The following is a 26,052-nucleotide window of genomic DNA, read 5'->3' as shown; positions in this document are numbered from 1 at the left end:
TTATGAAATCTACTATATATTTAAATTTCCATTTACCTTCTTATGATATGAATCCAAAATATCTGCAACATTTGCTTTTGAGGGGGATATTAATTCTGTCAAATCTTTTTCAAGAGCAACCATCTGCAAATAAAAGAATACTTATAAAAACTATACACATCTATTGCCAAATGCATTGTTTCACAGGATACTGCTACAATTTGAAATCTTATCAAGAGATCTAACATTCAAACATTTAAAATAATTAATGAGGGAAAAAATAAAAAGCCCAGAATGTTGTTTAATACAGGCCTTAATATTATCCAATCACATTTGTCAGGAAAAGTGAAGTAACTTTTCTTGATGTCAAAAGAAATTCCCCAGTTCAATAAAGAGTTCCGTTCTGAAGGTCTGTCCTTAAGTCGAATTCATATGTAAACCAGAACAGTATGCATTGTATAATACTATATAAGTAGTATTGTATAATGAACTCAAACTATTGTGGAATTAACTGGAATCATTGTGGATTTAACTCGAATTTTGTTACAATAGGCTCCGTTCTTAACTATGGGTTGTCTGTAACCCAGGCATTCTTAACCTGGGGACTACCTGTACCTATAAAACAATGTTATACGAAAAACTTGGCTTTTCCTTTTTTGAACACTGAGCCTTTTCTCTACAACGTTTTTGAAAAATTATAAGCTAATTATAATTTCACACATGATTTCAAGACTGATGCTACAAAGGATACAACAGTTCAAGACCTTGGGGAAACTAGTTCATCTTCATTCTTTCTCACTACATTTTATAAAAAGGGAGGGGGAAAGGCAACTGAACTTTGGGGTGTCTTTGCTTTTTTTTAAAGTTCCGTCTGCAGGTGGACCCTAAGGGAGAAAGCAAAGAAAGACCTTCCAACAAGGGCACAGACTTCTGAGCAGCCAAACTACCTTACAGTAAGATGTTGTGAAGTCCACTGCATTGTATCCTACCCTGGTTTCTATCAACTAAGGTAGGGCTTCCAACAGAGGAATCTGTCAGTGAAAGACAGAAATGTCTTTCTTCTCGTAGCTCACAGCCTATTTTCCAAAGGATCCCCCCGGCCTATGGAACAGATGTTTGGAGACACAAAAGTAGGGCAGGGAGAGGAGAAAAATCCAGTAAAATCTGAACACAAGGTATTGAAAGCAATGGGTTTACATGTACTTAGCTCTGATTTGGGAGGTGGCCTGGAAATTTACTCACAGGATTACAAGAAAAAGGGAGAACCTGAACAGAAATTGCACATGGTTGTCTAAAAATATTCCTGTCTTCCGCAAAACCAGGGCTAAGGAACTACTGGATGCAGTATAAGCAGTTGTCTACTATGGCAGATTTACCTTCTCTGCTTCTACAAAGTGAGTTGCAATTCCTGCTGTGTGGACATCTCTTCCTTTCAGCCTAAATCCTGTAAAAGCAAGAAAATAGCCCAGCTTCCCTGGAAGCCTTGGCAAGAAATAGCCTCCGCCCACATCGGGGAAAAGACCTGCAATTAAGGAAAAAAAGTTATGCAAGATATGAAAAAAAGCTGCATAATTAAGACTTAAGTGCCTTCCCTCCACCCCCCGCTCATAACTACACCTTCTAGGTGGGCTGCTTTGCTTGAAAACGAGCCCTTTGCCTGTTTTGCTCATCTTCCAGAAAGATATGCTACCCCATTTTTGCCAGCAAATTTTCCTCAGAATTCTGCTGAAGTTGATGGCCATAAAGAGGAACATTTTTCTGTCTTTTAACCTGAAGAGCTTATGCGCATTGTTGTGGGGCACAAATATTAGTAGCCACATCACAAAATAGAGTTTACTGCAGATCATGTGTAAGACACTTTCCTTGAAGTTTGTATTCATGTGAATACATCTTTTAAAAGCTGTCCTCAGATGGTATTATAGTGGAAAATTATGTTCATATACTAGGGGCCACTGGATCTTTTTCTTTTGTCAATGGAAAGGTAGTTCTCAGAAACCAAATCCATGATAATATTTTTTTCATACCATCTATTTTAAAAGCCTTGTGCTTAAACATTTAGTCAGTATGAGGAGTCTCAGGGTCAAATAAAATGGGACACCATGGATTGCATCCAAATCATATTTCTAACTTATCGGAATCCTGGGAAACTGGGTAGTGAACAAATACAAAAACAATCAATATCCAATCCATTGGTTTTATGAATACTGGGGGAGGGGGTGACTGGACCAGATTTTGGCACATATGTTAGGGAGACCCTGTGTTCCCATGCTGCAGTCCCCAAACTGAACAGCTCGTTTTCACATCCATATTGGAAGAAAAGTTTTCTTAACATACAAATAGTTAGCCTTAACCTCTGATATGGATTTAAGACACAGTGGTGATAAAACGTTAATGGAAGTTCTAATTAGTGTCTCTATCCAAATCAGACCTAACCACCATGCCACAATTTACACCCCCAGAACTGCTACTTGTTTAGCCTTTTGCAGTTTTTAAAAAAAGTCCTGTCTAGGGAGTGTCTTTCTAAAGCAGTTTATTCACTGCAAAGGTATTCCTGTTCTGCCCACCCTTGGATTTATTTCATTAGATCTTTGAAGCCAGAAGTGCAAGTTCAACAGACACCCTGGAATGACAGCTACACAGATAATGCTGTGAGATCAAAACATTACGTTTGATTAGTGTAATCATCCACAAGCATTTGGCTTCCTCTAGCTTCAGTTCATCAAGTTGCTCTTTTTCCAGATATTCTACTGATGTCCCAAACTTCTCCCCATGAACTGAAGGATTACTTGTATTCATAGAATGAACTCTGAAGAAATAGTTCCCAGCCTGTGGCCTCTGGAATAAGGGCTAAAATAATTTCTAAAAATGAATATACTATATTTCTGGAGATCATCAAATCTCACAAGATGTTTGTATTCTTAACCTAAATGTAGTGAGATTTCAGATGACAGTAACAAAATCTGGCAATATATTTCCTTTTTTTTAATTAACAATTTTTCCCAAAAAGATATTTTGTTTTGTTTTTTCATTTTGGGATCCTGTAGACATTATGTACTATATCATTGCCCCTTAGTTAATCTGGTAGTCATCCTTTGATGATGATGTCCTGATTCTACATAAAAGAAAAGGTTAGGCAATTTTTGTCAACTTGCCCTTCCATCTATTGCTCTGCTCAGATTTCCAGAATAAGCAAAAGGCTGCAGGAGCAATTCCCCCTTTGCTACCAGAAAGCATACCTCATCAGTGGAAATTAAGATCAGGAAATTAAGGTCAAATCATTACTGTTATTCACATGTTATCCAATGTTTTCTCCTGTAAATTTTAAGTGGTATACATGGAAGTGAATGATACTTCTCACAAAGACCCTCTGTGGGATGTTAGTGTCAAAGTGTATGACTAGATCAATATTACTCAATAAGTGTCACAACAGCACAAGAACTTGAATCTTCATATCCCAGCCAGTACTGTAGCTTCTGCTTCTCTATGGAAAGTCAATATAAAATACAATATGTGGTACTTACCTATTGCTGTCTCTGGCATTGCAAAAACGGTCCTCTCTGTAGCAACTCTGAAATGCCCATGGACAGACAAGCCCACACCCTACCAAAAAAAAAAAAAAAAGGGAAAGGAAGGAAAAGGCATAACCTGTAATAAGTTCTGGTGGGTGCCCTAGTAGCCAGATTCCTGTTGTAGTCTATACTTAGGCCTAACCACTTTCCCCCTTCTCTCAATTTCTCTAACAAAAGACCGCAACCATATTTATTGGTGCTACAAGACTTAGGCAGTGCATTGGTCAATCATTTGAAAAGCATTTTAAATGACTAAAAAGCTGTGCTTGATTTAATTAAGCAGCAGATTTAATAAGGTACTTAGAAACCTTGCAGATGTTAAGCACTACCTTAAGAGGCCTTCCCTCATGCCCTATTTAACATAATGCCAGCTGCAATGTATACATACTTCTTGGAAGCACATCAGTTGTGCTTTTATTATTTTATTTATTTGTAAGATTTACATCCCATCTCTCCTCCCAGTACTCAAGACATCCTACTTGGAGATCTCTCTGTGTTTTATCCATACAACAGCAACCTTCTTCTCAGGTTACCTCAAGAGAAAGTGACTGGGTCCATGCGATCCAGTAGGTTTCCATAGCTGACAGTGGGCTTGAACCTGGATCTCCCCATTCCTACATCACTGCCTTAACCACCACACCACACTGGCTGTCAAACCACTTCTTGTTTCAGAAATATAATTTTCATTCATTCAGAAATTTAGGCACATTTAAAAGCTTTTACAACTAAAGCTTACAATAAAGCATATTAAAAAGTCCTTTAATTTGATCATACCATTTTTTTCATTTCTGGAAACAAACCCAGTTTTTCTCCCCCCAGATCCCAACATTTCTCATCAGATATTTCATGCAAGTAGAGAAAGCTGCAGGTGTTCCCTCTCATACTTTTGAACATGCGTGTTCAAAAATATTCACTATTCAACATACTGGAGAGGTCAGAAGTATTTGGCTCATTCTCTCAAGAACAGGAAAACACTGAGCCCAAAAAGGAGTGTTTAGACAACCCATTTTTTTCAGAGTCAGGAACTACCACTTTTTGCACCTGAGGTAAGGGCCTCCCCTTCTGTAAGGAACAACTTAATCTGTCATTGTCGCTAATAGTTTTAAGGAACAATTCCAAGAATGAAATATGAAGGGGCATAATCCAGGAGTAGACAACTTGTGGCATGCCAAGTATTTCTGAACTACATCTCCCAGAATCCCTCACCACTGCCCATGCTCCCTAGAGATGCTAGGAGTCGTAGTTCAGCAAATATTTGGAGTGCCACAGACTGACTACCCTTGCCTGACACCAAAGTGCATCTCTAATGGATTATCAGCTTCGCTGATTGACCTTCAAAATTACAATAAAATGCTAATTAATTTATTTAAACCGTTTCCTAGCAGGGCATCACTGTTGGTAAACCAAATTATTTCAGGAGATGGTTTATTTATTTCAAAGCTGTTAAATGAATCCTTTAGTAGGCAAGCAAAAGGTTCCTCCATATGCATATTGTGCTAACAGAAAAAGGATGTCTTGCTATTCAGTAAGGTCAATTCAGGTAAGGATGAGCTAACTTTTTGAAACATTTAAAGAACAGGCATCAAAAAAAAAAAAAAAACCCACAAAATGCAAACACAAACCACATTTTTGATCACACTTACTGCTCATTACACGAGAGGAAAAAGCTTTACTGGGACTCAAACATCCATAACACTGGAACTCAAGTTTTAAGAGACACGAAAGCACAGCTCTACCTTACCAAACAGCCCCTTGTTTATAACTTTATTACTAAATGATTCTTTCTTTTATAAATTACATGAAGCTGCAAAAAGAAACATTACAACAGAAAGGTATAGTATAGGTAGTATATATTTTATGCATGCTTGCATCTAATGAGTCAAACGTTTAAGTCAATGAATTATTCAGTCTCTATTTTGTTTACATTTCAGTTATTGACTCAAGCTTCTCAAGTCAGAATTACCTCTATCAGATGCCAACAAACCTCTCCCTTTTTAATATCCAGTATAAAATATACACTGTCACTGACTAGCAAGGCTAGCAATGTTTATTTTTCTTTTTAAATTATTCAGTTGGGGGATTCTGGGGACATATCTGGGGACCCTGCAAATTTCATGGCATTCACTGACATAGGCCAGTCATCTCTCTTGATAAGCTAATGTTTCAAATGTACACAAAATAGAAATGGGGAACAATACTGTAATGACTAAAATGAAGTACTCAATTAGAGTTCCCAAACACAATTACACTTTGTCCTGCCTCCTCCAAAGAAGATATAGCAATGCACACTTTCTTCCATATGAGGTACATTACGACTGTAGCCTTCAGCAACCCTCTAAGGTAGTTTCAGCTGAGACAGAGAGTAGGCCAGTGACCCAACTTTATAACTGATGGGGGATAACAATCTACCTCTTCTCCATGATGACTCTCAAAATACTACTGTAAGGAATATATGATACATGTACTTCATATCTTGTTTTATTCAACCAGCTACTGGATTTCTCTACTCAGAACACTTCCTAACTGGTTAGACTGTAGTGCTTAAGCCCTGAATAGACCTGAATAGACTTAGTATTAAAGTTTTCATACTGAACCAGCAAAGGACACCAATGATTAGGGTGCCGCTTCAAGTGATTTCCCTATCTCTGCCCCCTAACAGTCATTTTAATATATATGGAAAAGAAATTGTTATTAAGCACTTTAAATACTGTTTGGGACTTTGCTTATTAAATCACTACTCTATTCCCCAAAACAGACATTATTCAACACATTTGTTATGCAATGATTAAAATATTATATCCTGTAGGGATGTTGAATGGTTCAAAATGCATTCCAGTTCTGGAAAAAGGTGTCCTTCAACATGAATCCAACTGATGCTGCATTCATGCTTCTGATGCCCTGAAACAAATTTTTAGAATCAAATATGAAGCACAGCACAGTCCTAGGTCCCCGCTCAAAATATGCAAATTTTTTACAGAGTCCTACAATTACAACTTACTTCGTAACCATAGATAAGCAGGAATGTCTTGCAGGTGAGTGACCAGGACAACATGCAGAGAAGCACAAGCAACTTTACTCTTACTCCGCCAATTTACTTTCCAACAGTACTCCCTATAAAGCAGGGGTGGACAATCTTACAATATGGGCTGCATCTCTTCATCATCATCATCACTGTTGTTGTTATCATCATCACTGAAGTCAGGAGGACAAAGATTTGGAACTTTTGATTTGAGAGGGGCTAAGATGGGTTTTAAAGGATAAAATAGGCACCTTAATCTTCTGCAAGATTTATGACACCCATCTCACCATTTAAAACTTGTCAATTCCCCCAATTCCCCAAAAGCTTTGTGCTATAGAGCACAAAAGGAAAAAAGGAGTGCCTCCATCTGCTTTACAAGATGGAGAGCAGTGATAGATGTGTTTCTGCCCCACCATCGTGCTTCCTTGAAGTGTTCTTTAATGATCAAGTTGAACCCAACTTCTGTAAATGGCAAAATGGGTGACTTCATAGACATGTTCGTATAGCTTGCTTGGCAACATTACAGAAGTGGTTTGCCACTGCCTTCTTGTGGGAATTTTTTTTCAACTTCCCAATCTAATCTACAGCCCTGGGATTCCCTGGGGTCTTCCATCACAGTTCCACCTGAGCTTTTTGAGATCAGCCAAAGATGGCTAGCTGCTGCCACCTGCTGTTTTACAAACTAATGTCCATGTTGTTTATCTTTCCACACTGGCTGCAGATGCAAGCATTCGGATTTTTTCTGCAGCCAGCAAGGAAACGTAGGCTACTAGCCACTTCACAGACATGGCTTTTATAGGCTTACTGAAATGTTCCAGTGTTCCATTGACCATTTCCTTGAGCACCTTCTCAATTATCAGGAGTTACTGTGGGATAACTCAGGATTAGCTACAAAACTATCTGTACCATTTATCTCTGGGATTATGTCTGCAGCCATCTGACAGATTCAGAAAGATTCCATTTTTTTTCAGTCTTAATTCAATGCTGCTTCCAGTGTTTCCAGCCTTTACAGCTATCTGACAATCTCACACAAATACCACTGTAGAGGAGAAATTTAGATTGCCCTCAACCAGGTAAGGTGTTTTGGGTTAAGAACCAAACTGAATTCTCAAAACAAAGAGTCAAGAAAACAGTTGGAAATTTCTAGATAGGTACACAAGGTATATATATTGGGAAGGAATAACATAGCAGGCATCACCAATGATTTATCTTACGTTTCTATGAAAGTAATTTCAGACTAATTAGAGATCTTCAGTACAGGTGTTATTGTAAACCGTAGTTTGAAACTACAATTTGGCTTTGGAGAGGTAAAAACTATGTATCATAGGGATATAACAGCATATGATTTGTTCAGTCTTGTTCAGGTTCCAACAGAGCAAACCACACCTATTTCAAAATGAAAGCAAATGTTTTCAGTCTTCTTACAGCTATGCCAAGAGAGGTGACTGTACAAACGCTGCATTGATGGACATAACCCTTTGCTACAGTCTGAAGACAACTAATACTTTACAAATTACATCCCAGGCTAATAAGCATTTACAACCTCAGTGACTGGAAGTCTTCCAGCACTTTTGTAAACAAAACAAAAAGCATATATCTTATTCTGGGAAAGACTGCATTAACAGCTTTTCTGATAAATACAAAAGATTTCCTATAGTAGCCCAACTAATTGTGACCTGAGCTGGTAAGACTTTTATGAACTATAGGAGGACAACACACTGATTATATGCTGAGCTGCATGTGTTATCTTTCATATTAATCTCTATCACCAATCACTTGTTCAAGGCAACTCAATATTCAACACTTATTGAAGGGCTGGCATCCTTCAACTGCATTCTTTCAATGACTGCATTGACTCACAACAGCCCCCTATAGATTATGTATTCTAAATTCCTAGTGAGATAGGCGGTGACCAAATCAGATAGATAGATAGATAGATAGATAGATAGATAGATAGATAGATAGATAGATAGATAGATAGATAGATAGATAGATAGATAGATAGATATTTCTAAATTTACACAGTGCATTCCATTATTTTGTACCAGGTATGAAGGGTTAGCATAGAACTAAATCTTCTTGCAAACAAAATAATTAACCAAAATCTCTGTAAGAATATGCAGTGATTACATTTAAGTAACACAGCTTGACTAATCATGTCATCCAGTCTTGGAAACATTACTCCTTCGTGATTAGTGAAACTACAATCAATTTCTGGTTAAGCAGTACCAGCCGTCGTGTATAGTATATATCATTGAAATATAGACTCATGTTATCATTTATTAATCCTCCAGGAAAATGACCCAGAGTTAGGGTTCTGTTCCTGCTGCAACGTCTTCATTGCTCCAGACTGGTTTTCACTTTTCTTTCAGCTTGAGTTTGAAAATAAAGAATCTTGGGGAAGGATTAAGCTGCAATAGCTCTGACCAAAACTGGATAATCATAGGTTTTGGTTAACTGTAGTTTGTGGGGAGGGACAGGAAAAATTTATTAGCCAACCATTACTAAGGTTGCCAGGATACCAAGCAAAACTTGTGAAAGGGATTACAAATATTTCAGAAACGTTCCCCCCACCATCCACCCCCCAAATTTCAGAACTGGGCTGCCACACAGCATTGAATACAGCTATAACTCAAGAAGGAAAAGCCAAAAGTATCAAGAACTTATGTGGAAGACTGAAAATGCTCTTCAGAGTTGTAGTACCCACAAGCACAGTATTAACAAATAGATCTGATTGGGCTTTAAACATATAAGCATAGCCTAAGACATAATGGAAGGAGAACAAATGAGATCTCAGGCAGGTGGAAATGTTTTTGCTTAGAGGGAGCTCATCATTTTTTCTGAGATGTTTATTGTTTACAGCAACATAGGAAAAGGTTATGACTTTACAGTATTTGCCGTTCTGCTGAAAACTTTACAGTTTATGCAAAATTTCATCTAGCCTCTGACTGACCTCATTCCAATGAGGCTTGTAAATTTGTGACCCAGAAAATAATGGGGTACGTAACACATACATAAACCATCTTTTCTAGAGCAAAATCAGTGTGTGTAGTAGACAGAACAATGCTCTGAGGTTCCTTAATTCCAGAAAATTTCAGCCTTCTCTTAGCACAGACTGGCAAGCCAACCAGCAACCCATTCAAAACCTATATTTTCCTGTCATCTAATCTAAGAGACTGTAATTTATAATTTCAGAAAACTGCTAGGATTATAAACCACAATTGGAAGCTACTTTGAATCCTGGCTTATTTTGAGTGAAAATTGTTTTCCTTGAAAAAGCTGGATCCTTTAGCTAATAGCTATTTTGCAGTAATAACTTTTCAGGAGTAATTGTCAGGTTCAGCCCAAGAATGACGACGAGGCAATCCAGTCCAGTTCCTTTATTTGCTTGCACTTAATAGACAGAATCTCGCCAGACTAAACCTATGCTAAAGCAACTAGTGGATATACCCCGTGGGACTCTAGGGAGGGGCTAGTCTCATCCTCTTTCTCTTCCCATGCCCCTGCTGCGGACTGGGAAAGCACTTGCTCTGGAATGTTCCCCCTCCCTCCTGATAACCTTGCTCCTCCATCCCAGTATCTTCCTCACTCAAGCCTTTCATTACAGTAATGTTTCATTTTACATGTTGCAAGCCAAGCTGAAAGAATTTTAACAAAAATTTCATAACTCCTGTTGTCTATCATTAGCAAACTTAGAAAACTAGGCATTTTGACTTTTTTGAAATCTTCAGGTTAGGAAGGGTTGGCAACAAGAGGAAAGCAGCACCATGCGTCAGATCAAATCTGTAGCCCAGTAATTTGCTTATCTGATTTGCCTTCCACAGCCAGAAACTAGAAGCAACACCCTTTGAGAAAAAAATGCATTTGGTAATGGAGAAACAGTTAACCTGTACAAACAGTATGGATTCCTTATAACTTTTTCTTTCTTTCTTTCTTTCTTTCTTTCTTTCTTTCTTTCTTTCTTTCTTTCTTTCTTTCTTTCTCTTTCTTTCTTTCTTTTTCTTTTTCTCTCTTTCTCTTTCTCTTTCTCTTTCTCTTCCTTCCTTCCTTCCTTCCTTCCTTCCTTCCTTCCCTCCTTCCTTCCTTCCTTCCCTTCCCTTCCCTTCCCTTCCCTTCCCTTCCCTTCCCTTCCCTTCTCTTCTCTTCTCCTCTCTCTCCCCCCCCCTCCACATTTCTAGGTGGCTTACAATTAAAAGGAAACAACATACATAAAGACAGAATACAACCAACTAGAAGACCAAGTCCATATCAAGAAAAACCCAAACCATAGGGACTCAACAACCATCTTGTCTGAAGGCCTGGGAAAACCACCAAGTTTTTAACAGTTTAGGAAAGGTCGTTAGGCGTGAGCAGTACAAATCTCTGGGGGGATGTCATTCCAGAGCGTCTTTTGGGTCCTACAAGATGACACTGCTTGATGGACAGGGCCCAATATGTGTCCACTCTGCCTGACCTTACCAGATGGGCAGAAACATATGGAAACAAATGGCTCCTCAAGAAGCCAGGCCCTATGCCATGAAGGGTTTTATAGATGATAACCAGCATCTTAAATTGCACCTGGAGGCCAACTGGTAACCAGTGCAACTCTCAAAGCACAGAAGAAATGTGAGCATAGTGCAACACGACCATCACTGCCTGCACCACTGCATTCTGGACCAGTTGTGGCTTCCAGGTGGTCTTCAAGGGCAGCCCCATATATAGCGCATTACAGTAATCCAATCGTGAGGTAACCAAGGCATGAGTGAGTGAAGGACATACTGGAATAGGGGCAACTGGCACACCAGATAAACCTGTGCAAAGGCCTTCTTGGACACAGCTGCTGCCTTCTCTTTAAGCAGGAGCAGTGACTCCAAGATGTCCTCAAAATTATGTACAAGTCTCACATGGGGGAGTGTAACCTCATTCCTAAATGGGGTTTCACTAAAACTAAAGATGGAATATCTCTAGAACCAAGATATTCCATAGTACAGTAGTAATGCTAATCTAGTCATTTCACTAAAGTTTACCAATGCTAAATTTTGCATTTACCAATGCTAAATTTTGCAAACTTTCATAGAAAGACTTTTTTTCTAAAAGTATCTCACAAGTAGCAACACATAACACACAATAGATGTTACTCTAGAGCATGCATTTAACAAAGCTTTCTACTTGGGGACATAATATACTGTTCCCCATCCCACCCAGCAAAAGACCTGTGAATGCTAAGCCATTTTGCTACTTTTGATTTCTCGCACCTGCCTTGCTGGAGGAATGCTTGCCAGATTTATGATAAGCCCTAAATACACAGAAATAATGTACTCTGTTCCACCAACAAAAAAAGCACCTTCCACCTCCTGAAACTGTTACTTTACTCTTTCTATGAAGACAATTATAATGCACAAATTGGCTACCCAAGCAAACTCCTGCAAAGCATTCTGAAAGGTTTGCTCTAGTTAACTAAGATGTGGAAAACCATTTGTGAATCTATAAATCAACAAAAAATAAGTCTTTCCTAATAAAGTAAGAAAATAATACAGATGTTAGGAATATCCCTTAATTGTATTAACACAGCAAGATTATGGCATGTATGCTTTAAAATATGCAAGTAAATGCTCCTCAGTCCTTGTTTTGTAACACAGGTCAGAGCAAATTTTCAACTCTAGATTAAGAGGCAGTTTCTGGGAGGACCAAGACATACACATTTTTTCGATTATAGCAAGTTACAGACACATTGACTTAGAGGCAGAATGGTTTTATACAAATAACTTTAATTCATTCTTAGTGAGAAGTAAATGAAATTTATGTTCCAGACAAGTCTGTGTTTTAGCTGAAAAATGTCCTGCTTTCAAGTGCCAACACTATTATATTCTATGTGCACTTTAACACGACAACAGGTCATCATAATCTTTAATATTCATTTTCTATCAGAGAGTATAGTGTGAGCTTGTTTTTCCTGGTCTCCCTAGAAATTAAGAAAATTGTCCCCAATTCATCACAGAAACCAAATGATATTCAAATGAGCAACTGTCTGCCATTGAAAAAAATAGCTTCCAACACAAAGCTCCCCAATTCCATGTTTTAGATGCCCTGCAATTTCACTAAATATCAAAGTACTGACACAGAAGAAAAAGATGGTAACAAAGATGGGAGTCTCTGCTAACCTGCTGACCTCCAAATGCTCTGGGTTGACAACTTCACTAGCTATGTAGGCTAAGAATGATTAATGTTGCAGTCCAACACATGTAGAGGACATCAGTTTGAAAAGGGCTGAATTATAATAATCCTTTCCCATATATTAAAGTACCACTGTTTATAATCTCTTAATCATTTGCAAGATTTGTATGCAAAAATGGAACAATCCCCATCTCCAAAACACAAGCATTATTTCAAATGCCACCAAACTGTCTTACTAAGGATTTTATACTAAGCACACTTAATAGAAATTCTAAACCAATTTCAATGGAGGGATCATAGCTCATAGCCACTCATGTGGTTTGCACGCAAAGGCCCCTGGTTCAATCCCTGGCAGTTCCATGTACAGCTGGAAAAATTAATCAGTTCTGGACACTCACTGTGTGACAGTAATGAACTCAATCCATTGTGTATTTAACTCGAATCATTGTGTATTTAACTCAAATTTTGCTACAATAGGCTGCATTCTTAACTATAGGTCATCCTTAAACTGAGCATTCTTAACCCGGGGACTACCTGTACTAGAAACCTCCAATAGGAGGCTAAAACTCAAATGTATTCTAAATAGTTCCATCTTGAACCCTAAATCCTCATCCTTTGCAATTATTTTATTATATTTTCTGTGTGAGCTGAACATTTTATCAAGTACACAAAGAAACAGAAATAATAGCAAATTATGTGCAAAATGGCATAAGTGACTTTATCAAAATGTACCGGTGACAATGCCACAGGAACATTCAACCAAGTGCTCATTAAAAGAAGGGTTCAGCTATCTTTACCTGTGTGTCATTATCACAACAATTGCCTATGACATTTGTCATCAAGCTGTAGATACTGGGAAATGGGAGGTGGATTCACTTAGTACAAATGCATAGAATGTGGCTAATTGGATGTCACTGAGCTGTGAATATATTAATAGCTTCATCACACATTTCAATGTGTGAAGTATTTTAAAGCTGTTCTTCAGAGCCATCACAAGAATTCATTTATTATTCTTAATTTTACAATCCTTCTCAGAATACAGAATCTTATTCGAGACTTTCATAGGGGAAGGGATATAAAGAAGAGGGGGAAAAAAAGAAAAAAGGCATGGCTAAATTAATATTTTAACCCCAAATCTAAGTTTAGTGACCCACAACAGTGTGCAGATCTTGAATGAAATTACACAGAGAGCAAAAAGTGACATCACAATGGGAAGAGCTACATCTCAGTGGGCCATAAAAAGCCAATAGTGACCAAACTGGATTGATGAGAACTCTCAATTGGCAACAGTCCCTCTAACATAGGTTAAACAATAATTTCCCAGTCCAAAGAGCTTTCTATCCCAGTGTCAGAATTCCATTTTTCTTCACTGGTCTTCATCCAGTCAATTGCCGTACCTAAGGACAAGTTGTGTACCCTCAGATGTCTCATCTAACGCAGAATCCAGAAACAGTGTCTTCATTTGCATATTATTGACATATTTAATCCCTAAATGACTTCACCTGGCACCTTCATGCAGATGTTAACATTTACAATGAAGAAGGATTCTATACCACAAATGCAATACTGTACCACTATACAGACCTGGCTCTACAGTTAAAACAATTAGATTTTACAATTAATAATGATCAGTACGATTAAGAAAGAGTTGTGTGTAAAACCTTAGACAGCTATTACCAGTCAATGTAATAGACAATACGTACTAAATGCTGTGATGTATGGAAGGGCAATGAGGAGGAGAGGAACAAATAAGCTGCCACTCAGAGCCACTGTGGGAATGGAACCCAGCAAGGCTATGACTCTAAGCTAAAAGACCTCTAGAACCCAGTTGCCAGGGAATTTAATGGGGAAGATACTGTCACACTACATTTTCCCTTAGGTGCTCCATAGAGGCATCCACTTGACCACTGTACGAACAGAATGCTGAATTAAATGTGAGCTTTGGACTAATCCAGTAAGGTTTTTTATATGTGGTTTTAGCTTGGGCTTTGGATAAGGAAATGTATTTCATAAATACACCAACATGCAACATGCATGCATGTCTATTTATTTATATGTATTAATTAAATATATATCTATCCCACTGCAATCCCAAAATGTATCTATGCACACGTACAGACCTTACTTTTCCTCCTACCCACATTAACTTTCAGCTCAGAACTATGTTGTGTTTCTCTGATATTTAAGCTATATTGGCACATATTTAAGTACGTGATACAAAAACAGGGGAAAGACATCTTGAATAGAAACAACAAAAATAATGCACTACAGTGGCTTTAGCTGGGAGATGAGTGGATTATCCCCAATCACTGCAGTACCTTGTTTACTTAGCATTCATTTAAGCTGGAACAGGATTGTCATTACCTGTACTTTTGGCTATTGTAATTTAAGCTACATTTTAATTCTCATGTGTATATACACTTCCCAACTAAGGATAATATACCAGCATATGTAATGAAGGGGCTAAGAAACTAATGCCACATCAGATTTGTTGGTTTTTGAGATGCCTCAAGGCTCTTAGCTGTTTCTTTCAGCAACAGCCCAGCCCAACTGCTCCTATAGAAATTCTAGGCATTTGGACATGGAAGCAAATTTGTAGAAGTCAATGAGATTTGCTCCTCGGATGCCTCTTGTTGCTATTCTGGATGAGAAATAACTTCCATAAACTCCAGGGGAAAAAAATCCATATGAGGACATTTTGAAAAACAACAGTAAATAAACTGCCCCTGCTGTAGATTAAAACTGCTGGTATCTGAATTTCCTTTGCACATTTTACCCAGATAAGTTATCTCTCCTTCACCATTCTCAACAGAAACATGCAATCATTGGCCTTTAATTCATTACATTCATTCCACCAGGGGCTAGTCACAAACAGAGAAATCACAATCTCCTTATATTTTTATACAGCCATCTGCATCTTTATTTACTGCTCCTTCCCATAAGACAGTTTTTACTACACAGTGCTAAAAATACTATGCATACTCTTAACATACATAAACAAGTATTTATATTTTCGCACCTGCTTGTTAAGGCTCAGCTGCTAACACTGCCTAGCTTTTTGGCCTTGTTCAAGTGCATTTAAAAATTAGTGGATAACTTAATACTGAATAAAGGGCTCTGAATATTCACTACATGTATTATATGGCCAAATAAAACATCCTTATTGCCAAATCACCAGTAGAAACATATCTGGGAGAAAAAAGGGTTCTCAGAGACCTCCAAATCATATACCCTTCCTCCTGCAGCCTATTTCTCAGGGGGTGGGGGTGGGGGACTTCAAGCAGGGGGTGGGGGACTTCAAGTCAGTGTTGACTCTTGGCAATTGCCTGGACAAGTCCCTGCAGTTTTCTTGGTGACATTTTTCAGAAGTGGTTTGCCCTTGCCTTCTAAGGCTGAGAGAGAATGCCTTTCCCAAAAATCATCCAGTTGGCTTCTGTACCTAAGGCAGGACTATACCTACACATTTATAAACAATGACTCTGTGATAGACCAGATTTAATAAATAAATAGAAAATAAAATAATACAACATCTAAAACCAGTCTTACAAACACCAATTTGGTTCCTGCATTATATGCCTTATTAGACTAACATAATTCATTTAAAGCTCAATTTATTCCATCTACATGTGTTCCTGGTCAAACGATGGCCTGGAAATTAGTGAAATGTTCTTAAAAGCTTCAACTGCCTTGTTCAAAAGGAAGTGGTCTGTTTTCTATTCTGTCCCACCTCCAAGTATTTTATCTGGATTGCTGTTTGCCTCTGTTCTGCCTCAGTTCTATTTGGGCACAAGCCATCTGAAACTACATGATTTTATCAAGGAAACAACTACAGAACTAAGTCAGCTGATGAAAAAAGTGCAATTAGCTAATACTATAGGATGCACTTTAACCATGCAAGGCCCTTAAGCATTGACAGTTTTGCTTTAATTCAGCAGCTACTGCAAACAACTGTAAGATAGTTTTACACACTGCTTTGCTATCTAGGCATAGGGTGTTGAATTAACATTAGCTAGTTGTTTATGTGAACTCTGGCTTAACACAATGTATAGATCCAGCTGTATTTAAAGATCCTGTCCTGATTATAAATCAAGGAATTTGAAAGATGTCAATACTGCAAGAATGTTTAGGTATAAACTGAAAAAGGTTTGCCTTGGTCATTGGGTATGAGCAAGTTACTTGATTAATCACTTATTCTTTTTAATTTCAATTTTATTCATGCTATTTATTTATAGATCATATATAGCATTTGAGAGCCAGTTTTGTGTAGTGGTTAAAGGCACTAGGCAAGACACCAGGAGACCATGAGTGCTAATCCTGCTTTAGGCTTAAAGCCAGCCAGATGATCTTGGGCCAGTCACTTCATGTTAGCCCTAGGAAGAAGGCAAGGACAAACCACTTCCAAAAATGTTGACAAAAAAATTGCACAGACTTGTGCAGGCAGCCGCCAGGAGCCATGACTGATGTAAAGGCACCACCAACAAAAAAAAGTATTTATACTGTAAATTGCTAATTTTGATCATATAGTTAATTTATTTTTAATCTAACATTTATATTCTTTTATTTATACCATTATTGTATAACTATTACCACTGTTATTTTTATTGTTTAATAAGGCAAAAGCACACACTCACAAGCCCCCTCAGTACCTGGCAGCTAAACCTGGAGCAATTCACTGACATCCTTGTGTATAAGAGGATAGAAAAGTGCTGTATGCCCACCTGATCCTCAACAGCATATTCTGAAGTGCAAGTCACCATTTAATGCTGCAAGCACTGAGCAGCCCCAAATACCATTCTGGGTACAGCACAAGGGTTCCTGGCCCAATCCAATAATAGACCATTCCCCCACCCCAAGAAAGATGTGACATTTTAGAATCAAGTTGTACAAGAAGCCAGAAATGGAAGAGAGCAAGCAGACTTCAACAGTGTCTTGCCACTGCTACATCTCTGCTACTATTGGCTGAGAATGGGCTGAAGTCTTATGGCATTGGTCAGCACAGGAGCTAAGCTGGAGGATCTGAGACCAAGTCTTGACTAAGCATTGTTTCTCTTGCTCATTGCCCTCCTTCAATATTAGATTTAGCTGGCTGGCTCAAATAAGTTTGTGAGAGTCAAGGAGTACTATCATAATTCTTGTTATACTGTTTTCTCAAGACTTAACAAAGCCTACAGAGCTTATGACAGCTTGATAAAATAACTGATCTGCAAGCCACGTCCAATCTTGCTTTGTGCATAATGGGTGACTGTCTCTACTGTCACTGCCCAAAGTGAGGACAATTCCAGAGCCTAGAATGCAATGAGGAAATTAACATGCCTTCCTCAAACACAGCTGTATGAAGTTGTTTACTGGATCTCTCTCTGCTTTAGCCCTTTGTCTGAATACTCTGAATATTGCCTAAGTATAAAATACACAAGGAAGGAAGTTGCAGAGCTTGTCTGATTACTAGTTTCAAAATCCAGAATGTTCAGTTAAGATTTCATTTAGGATCAAGAGAAAGCAGTATAAAATGACAGACTGTCATAGAGCCTGCCCACAGACAAAAGTGCTCAGCTACAGTGGGGCAAAAAAGTATTTAGTCAGCCACCAATTGTGCAAGTTCTCCCACTTAAAAAGATGAGAGAGGTCTGTAAATTTTCATCATAGGTATACCTCTACTATGAGAGACAAAATGGGGGGAAAAATCTAGAAAATCACATTGTCTGATTTTTAAAGAATTTATTTGCAAATCATGGTGGAAAATAAGTATTTGGTCAATATCAAAAGTTCATCTCAATACTTTGTTATATATCCTTTGTTGGCAATGACAGAGGTCAAACGTTTTCTGTAAGTCTTCACAAGGTTTTCACACACTGTTGCTGGTATTTTGGCCCATTCCTCCATGCAGATCTCCTCTAGAGCAGTGATGTTTTGGGGCTGTCGCTGGGCAACACGGACTTTCAACTCCCTCCAAAGGTTTTCCATGGGGTTGAGATCTGGAGACTGGCCAGGCCACTCCAGGACTGTGAAATGCTTCTTACGAAACCACTCCTTCGTTGCCCGGGCAGTGTGTTTGGGATCATTGTCATGCTGAAAGACCCAGCCACGTTTCATCTTCAATGCCCTTGCTGATGGAAGGTGTTCACTCAAAATCTCACAATACATGGCCCCATTCATTCTTTCCTTTACACGGATCAGTCGTCCTGGTCCCTTTGCAGAAAAACAGCCCCAAAGCATGATGTTTCCACCCCCATGCTTCACAGTAGGTATGGTGTTCTTTGGATGCAACTCAGCATTCTCTCTCCTCCAAACACGACGAGTTGAGTTTAGACCAAAACGTTCTACTTTGGTTTCATCTGACCATATGACATTCTCCCAATCCTCTTCTGGATCATCCAAATGCTCTCTAGCAAACTTCAGACGGGCCCAGACATGTATTGGCTTAAGCAGGGGGACACGTCTGGCACTGCAGGATTTGAGTCCCTGGCAGCATAGTGTGTTACTGATGGTAGCCTTTGTTACTTTGGTCCCAGCTCTCTGCAGGTCATTCACTAGATCCCCCCATGTGGTTCTGGGATTTTTGCTCACCGTTCTTGTGATCATTTTGACCCCACGGGGTGAGAACTTGCGTGGAGCCCCAGATCGAGTGAGATTATCAGTGGTCTTATATGTCTTCCATTTTCTAATTATTGCTCCCACAGTTGATTTCTTCACACCAAGCTGCTTGCCTATTGCAGATTCAGTCTTCCCAGCCTGGTGCAGATCTACAATTTTGTTTCTGGTGTCCTTTGACAGCTCTTTGGTCTTGGCCATAGTGGAGTTTGGAGTGTGACTGTTTGAGGTTGTGGACAGGTGTCCTTTATACTGATAACAAGGTCAAACAGGTGCCATTACTATAGGTAACGAGTGGAGGACAGAGGAGCCTCTTAAAGAAGTAGTTACAGGTCTGTGAGAGCCAGACACCTTGCTTGTTTGTAGGTGACCAAATACTTATTTTCCACCATGATTTGCAAATAAATTCTTTAAAAATCAGACAATGTGATTTTCTGGATTTTTTCCCCCATTTTGTCTCTGATAGTTGAGGTATACCTATGATGAAAATTACAGGCCTCTCTCATCTTTTTAAGTGGGAGAACTTGCACAATTGGTGGCTGACTAAATACTTTTTTGCCCCACTGTATAATGAAAAGGGTGTTTCCTAAAGCCAGGTGACTAGACTACATTGTTTGGAATCAGACAATTATTACACACAGCCTTTCAAGGATTGACTGCTCCCAAGGGAGCAAAAGAAGAGGAAAGATACAAGAAACAACAGGAGAACACTCCTAATACTATTTAAGATAAAGCAGGTAATTGCTTTTTTTTTTTGCAAAAGGCATGTATAATACTTTGTTTGTACTCAAGCACTGCTTATGTGACCCTGTCCAAACACTAGCAGAAGGAAACACCTAGATTCCTCAAGCACGATGTTCTTTCTGCAGAGAGCACAATCCTTGTAGCACTACAGAGGTAAAATGGTCATTGGCATCATGGTGCCGCAGTAATGGGACAAACAGCACCAGGTAGAAATTCCTTCCATGCCTTTCTCAAAAGTTACTGTATTTACAACCGAATACAGTCCCCGATTATTCTGTTTGTTTACCCTTTATTTCCAAACTTTACTTGCTGTAGGGGCTGTTCCCCAATGCTATTTCTTAAGATAGTTTCCTCCGTACTTTTTCATCAGCTGTTTTTTAACCCACTTTTCATCTTAGGCCTTTAGCTACTCTGCCTCCTGGAATATCCTCTCCCAGAGCATTCCCATCCTTTTTTACCAAAGGTCTGTGAGGAGATTCTTTGCAGCCAAAAAGGGTTTTTACTTCAGCTCGGCAGCAGATGTTTGAGAAGACAGAATTATTGAACTTTCTTCCTGCATAAAGAAATGTCAGTTGTATCCATCAAATAAGACTGCTCTGAAATTCACCCACAATTTTTACGACTAGTTGTGAACACAATGCAAACCAATCTGTTTCTTTTATGTACTGTTTCCACTTACACCTCCCATTGTAATTCCATCGATAAGTGCCACGTATGGTTTCTGGAAGGTACCTGTCAGAAATGATACAACACATTAACTTACTTAAAATATTAGAATACACCCTTCTCTACAGGAAGACATCTTTAAATCTTTATAATATGAATAAAATGTTCAGAGGGGTAAGTTATGAGATTTCAGTCCTTTTTCATCATTAAGAGCATTCTTAAATATTTAAAACATATTTTTATATTTAAGATGCTTTCTTTCCCATTCCTAAGGTTGTTTTGGGGAAAAAAATCACTTGTTCATTTAACTTGACCACAATAGTCATCCTATCTGGTAAAACATAGCAGAGAAGTAAAAACAGGGCAGAATTTTTTTAAAAAAAGAAAAGCTGGCAGTACCAGAACTAATAATCGGATTAAGACCGGTAGAGATGGAACACAAGAGACTGATATTTTTTCACTGTCAAAAGAACAACATATTAAATGTCAGATAAGTCTCACTAAGGAGGCCATTCTGTACTCAGATTATTACATCTTAAATTTGGAGACACTGTACTTAGAATAACTTAAGAAAAAAATTAAACAATTTAAGAATGAAATTGGTTTAAATATTCCACTTTTAATGATTTTATTAGTTTTATTTATATGCTATACACTATAACAATGAAGTGGAAACACACTTAGCAGGAACTGCAAGTAAACACACCTCCCTACTAAGCATATATTCAAATAACATAGATTTTGCAAATGAGGGTTTATAGCACTCACTCTTTATCTTTTGGGGTATGACATTAAAATGACCTAATAATATAAATGCCCTAATTTTAAAACCCTTTCATGAAGTTTCACTCTCCTCTGCTATGTTCCTTTAAATAACCAATAGCTTTCATTCCTAAACATGGAAAGGACTTCCCCATCAAAGATACAAGACAGAACAGCTTTAATGATGACATAATAAATATTTATTATTCCAAAACAAAAGTTTCACTGCTGAGATGAAGTTAAATTAAGTTATGATGGGGATACTATTTCTATTATTGCCTATTAAACTATTTTAAACTCTGACTAGGGCTAAATATAGTGAACTGGTATCAACCTACTAATATGGAAATCCAGGCCCTCTCACATCCAAAACACTATTATGTACTTTGTTCTAATTAATTAGTACACACACCAATGGCATTGTTCAAGATGTATTCTTCTCTGTAGAAGTCCTTCGTTAATCTGCTTCCACTTTTTTTTGCTTCAGTGATAGCTAAAAAACAAAACAAATGTCAAACTTAATGACTACAACATTTAACATCCTGAAATATTCAGCAATCTGATTCTACTTGACAAGTTCATCATGAACATCACATTATATATAATGCAGTAAACTAAGCCTCCAATTTTCACAAACAGTCTTCAAAAAAAATTGTGGAATAATTTGAGAATAAGCAAAATCCAATAACAACCAAAGAGACGCAGGGGTTAGAGCATTAAATTACACCTAGGGAAACTGAATTCAAATCCCCCTTCAGTCCTGAAGTTTATATAAGTTTGGAGTATTCACTCTCTCTGTTGGCCTATTCAACTTCACAAGTTGTTGTAAGGATAAAGTAGGGGAACATTCAGCATGTATACTGAATCATCTCTGCACAGGAAAGATGTCATATACAAACTAATAAATGCAAGGGAGTAGATACTGAAAAGAGCCTATAAAAGGTAATGAGCAGAAGATGGTTTCCTTATCCTTCCTTTCCCTCTGGCTTCCTCAACTCCTCTCACAAGAGTTAGAGAATCCTGCTGACTATGGTGGGCTAGGATAGAGAGTGGATCACCAAAAATCAAATGGAGGCCTGAGGAAATGGCTTTCCATGAGCTCCTCCCAGGTTCAGAGATAAGGAGTTCAGGTCAATAGGCCATCCTGGCATTAGTACTGAATGTGGAGCAATATTTTATTTATTTTATTTATTTTATTTATTTATTAAATTTCTCTCCACCCATCTCCCCCCAGTGGGGGATTCTGGGTGGCTCACACAAAGCATTAAAACAATAAATATATATAAATACATAAAACATAAAAAATTTATACAACATTACCAAAAAAGGAGAAAGTCCAAGAAAATGATGGATCTGGGGCTGAAGACAGCAGGCCTCTATGCGGCTAGCCATTCCCACACTTGATGTATTCCCTCCTTGATGTATGACATTTCTTTCTTTCAAAACCAAGGAGGAAGCCCTGAACTTTGTAAAAATGTTCACATTCTCACCTCTTATATCACCCCCTGCACAGAATGCTTTTTCACCAGCTCCCTTTATTACTATTAAGTAAGTCTCAGGATCCTGTTCCCACTTCTGAAAGAAATAGTGGAAACGGTTATGTCAGAGCATCAGAAGTTTTTAAATACGCTGCCCCTTTTCTTTCCAATTATGCAACACATGTAAAAGTCACCTAGACCAGGGTTGGATCGTCCACAAAGAATAGAAAGTCAAAGCATTAGAACTGTTTATAGCAGGCCTCAGGAACTTTGCCTATTGTCAGCCCCACTCTGTAGACCAGACCAGGAAATCAACTCCATAGGAAGGCTAAAACTACTTCTATTGAGCTTGGCTATAACAACAGAATTTTGCAAGAATGATTGTGCTGTAGTTCCTCCCCCTTATAATCCAGCAAATCAGGGAGGTGTCTGTCTGACCCCCTTTCAAATTATATCTCGTTTCTCAGATCTTAAAAAATGTTTCAGCCCCTTTTGCTTATGTAATGATTCCTGCATCTTGCCATCAAGGCCATCTTCCTTACTCTCTACACTACCCAGACATTACTGAATTGAATTTCTTGTATTCTCAACCATTGCATTTGCTGGATGAGAAACTATAATTCAGCAACATACAGACACTCACAATTTTCTACCCTATCACACAGTCCTAGGAATGTATTCTCAAAAGTCAGTCAAGTCCCAGATAAACATGTGTAATGTTAAAGCCTCAGGAATTGAGTGTGTAAAGCTGAAATCTTATAAGCACTGCAGCTCCACTTACTGAACTATGACCAAGACACAGGATAGCCAAGGATACCCTTTTTGTTGCTGCACTTGCCTTTTGGAACACCATCCCAATTGATAGTATCTCATGTGTCTTCTGTCAACTCACTCATTAATCACTTCATTTAAAACCTCTTGGCACAGTGATAACCTTGGTTTCATATAAAGCTACCAACCTTTAACTGGGGATAGATCTGTCGAATCATGGAAATATTAAATGCATTCAGAGCCTTTGGTCTGTTCAAGGTAATAATGGCAGCGCACCCTCTTTTTTCCAACAGAACCTCAGCTGAAGAATTCATAGTCTCAGCCATACTCTGTATGAAATGACAAAGATTTTAAATAAGCTGATGCTCTAATGACAGGTTGGTTTGTGATTCTACACAATATGTAATCCTGCAGAAGGTCTTAAAAGCATAATTAGTACATACTAAAGATTGCCATTTTTAAGACAAGTACTTTCAGACAGAAAACTGCAGAAGTACTCAATATTGACTATCAGATCCTCCACCAATCTTTGAACTGAGTACCTCAGATATAGAAATCCTTCCTACATACTTTATGATACCTTTGGGTTAACCCCTTACTCTTAATTCCCTCATTGTGACATTGTCAAAAATACTCAATATATTACAGAATTTAATTTTGTCTAACATTTAATTTTGTTCCACATTTTGGTAAGTTTACAAGCCAAGGTGAAGTCACTAGGAACGTGCCAACTCTGTTTTACAGCAGCTCTATATTATGTCTTCATACATTTGGCTTTAATAAGACTGAATTGTCATTTTTATACCCCCCTCCCCCCAAAAAGCCATAATGTTGTTTAGCTATCTGAGGTTCTTCAGATTTTACTTTTACCCCTCCCTTGAAACAGAGGACTACCAGATCATAATTTTGTCAGAAACTCCCTTCAGTTTCAAAAGTAGTTTTCTTTTTGCCATAAGAGGCTGCTGTTTAAAAAACACCAATCACCAAACTTTTTTGGGGACTGAGGAATTAGTTGCCCAGTTCTTGTATTCTGGCCAATATATTTTAAATAAATATTTGTTCATCCAACTTGCAGAAATGTCCATACTCACTAAGTGTCGTAATATGATTTGCAACCTGTTGAATGGCTTCAACCTGAAACAAGAAACTCAAGGTCAGACATATCTCTGCCACAGCAAATGTAAATACATAAAGCAAATTATATATATTTTGTTAGACTTGTTTTTAGAGATATATTTCATTCCACTGAATATTTCTCAAAAAGGTAAATCCATTCTAATGCAGTTACAATTCTTCCTGTACTGTAATACTGTATAACGATTTTTTGCCCTATTGCAAGATACAAACAGTATATAACCTCAAGAATACTGGCCAGATATACAGGACTGTACATGACTTTGGTATATATTTTTGGAACTTTTTCCCCCCCTCTAAAGCCCTTTCTCCACTGATTCCCCAAAAACTCTCAAGGATTTGGGACTCTATAGAATGACATAAAACATATGGGAGATACATTTACCAATTAATTAATCCTTTTATCACTAACACAGTTTTCCACAAGCCATGCATCTTATCCAACTAGCAGCTATACACTATTCTTCCTACCTATTTTGTCTCTTAACACTATTCTAATTAACCTCTCCAGAAATTAATGCAGAAATTATTTTTGCCAACAAGAAAATATTCCTGTGAAGCAGGGCAAGCCTTCCACCATTTTTTCTCTCCACATTATCAGTCTCCTCATTATCATTGTCCTTCAGATATAAGCAATGTGCTACTCTTTATCTTAACTTCTAAACAGCTTAATGCAGGTTTATTCAGCTTATTTTGTATCAGGAAATTAACTGTCACTGCACTTGGATACAGGGCAAGCTCCAATGGTCTCGGATCAGTGCTTAATCCCGCAATTCAAATTTAGATGATAGGGCAAGTGTTTGCCCTTATTCTTCAGGCCTCTTGACAACTAGGAACGGCGGTTCAAGCTTTTATTAACATGTGCAGTGCAATGCTATGCATAAGGTAGAAGATTTTCACCGTTTTGGTGCTCAAAATCAGGATGACAGAAAGTAAGCATTTTTGCTCACTTGGAGCGCGCATCTATGAGAGACGGAGCAACTGTAATCTGTGCTAGGACACCCAGCTGACACCGTCTCTCCGGCCTTTCCATGCTGCTATATATCCAATATAACTCCGAACTCAGTGGGACTTCTAGATAAATCCCGGGGGACAGCGCGACCGCTCAGAGTAAGCGCTGGAACCAAGAGCTGCGCTGGGCACCTGAATCACGCTGCCCCTACTCCATCCCTAAAGTCATCAGAAACTG

At 38.2% G+C, this 26,052-nt stretch overlaps 1 protein-coding gene across 3 annotated transcripts in view; it reads right to left on the bottom strand.

The window, feature by feature from the left end:
- The window catches only part of HIBCH (3-hydroxyisobutyryl-CoA hydrolase), a 46,363-nt gene that overhangs the window by 20,162 nt on the left and 149 nt on the right, over window positions 1-26,052 (bottom strand). For all 3 annotated transcript variants that reach the window (XR_015795193.1, XM_007425307.4, XM_088135710.1), the window contains exons 2-9: window positions 24,821-24,863; window positions 23,918-24,058; window positions 22,971-23,055; window positions 21,893-21,973; window positions 20,732-20,784; window positions 3,501-3,579; window positions 1,356-1,501; window positions 37-123 (exon numbers count right to left, since the gene is read on the bottom strand). Coding sequence is in view for 2 of the 3 variants with exons in the window: in XM_007425307.4 (XP_007425369.1) it covers window positions 37-123; window positions 1,356-1,501; window positions 3,501-3,579; window positions 20,732-20,784; window positions 21,893-21,973; window positions 22,971-23,055; window positions 23,918-24,058; window positions 24,821-24,863 (715 nt within the window). In the remaining variant the exon portion in view is untranslated. The remainder of the gene's footprint in view (window positions 1-36; window positions 124-1,355; window positions 1,502-3,500; window positions 3,580-20,731; window positions 20,785-21,892; window positions 21,974-22,970; window positions 23,056-23,917; window positions 24,059-24,820; window positions 24,864-26,052) is intronic.

Source organism: Python bivittatus, unplaced genomic scaffold, assembly GCF_059951505.1.
Source record: "Python bivittatus isolate LINGU-HERP-01145 unplaced genomic scaffold, Pbiv_v1 ctg000200_np1212, whole genome shotgun sequence".
NCBI lineage: Eukaryota > Metazoa > Chordata > Lepidosauria > Squamata > Pythonidae > Python > Python bivittatus.
This window is presented reverse-complemented; position numbering and strand designations above follow the sequence as displayed.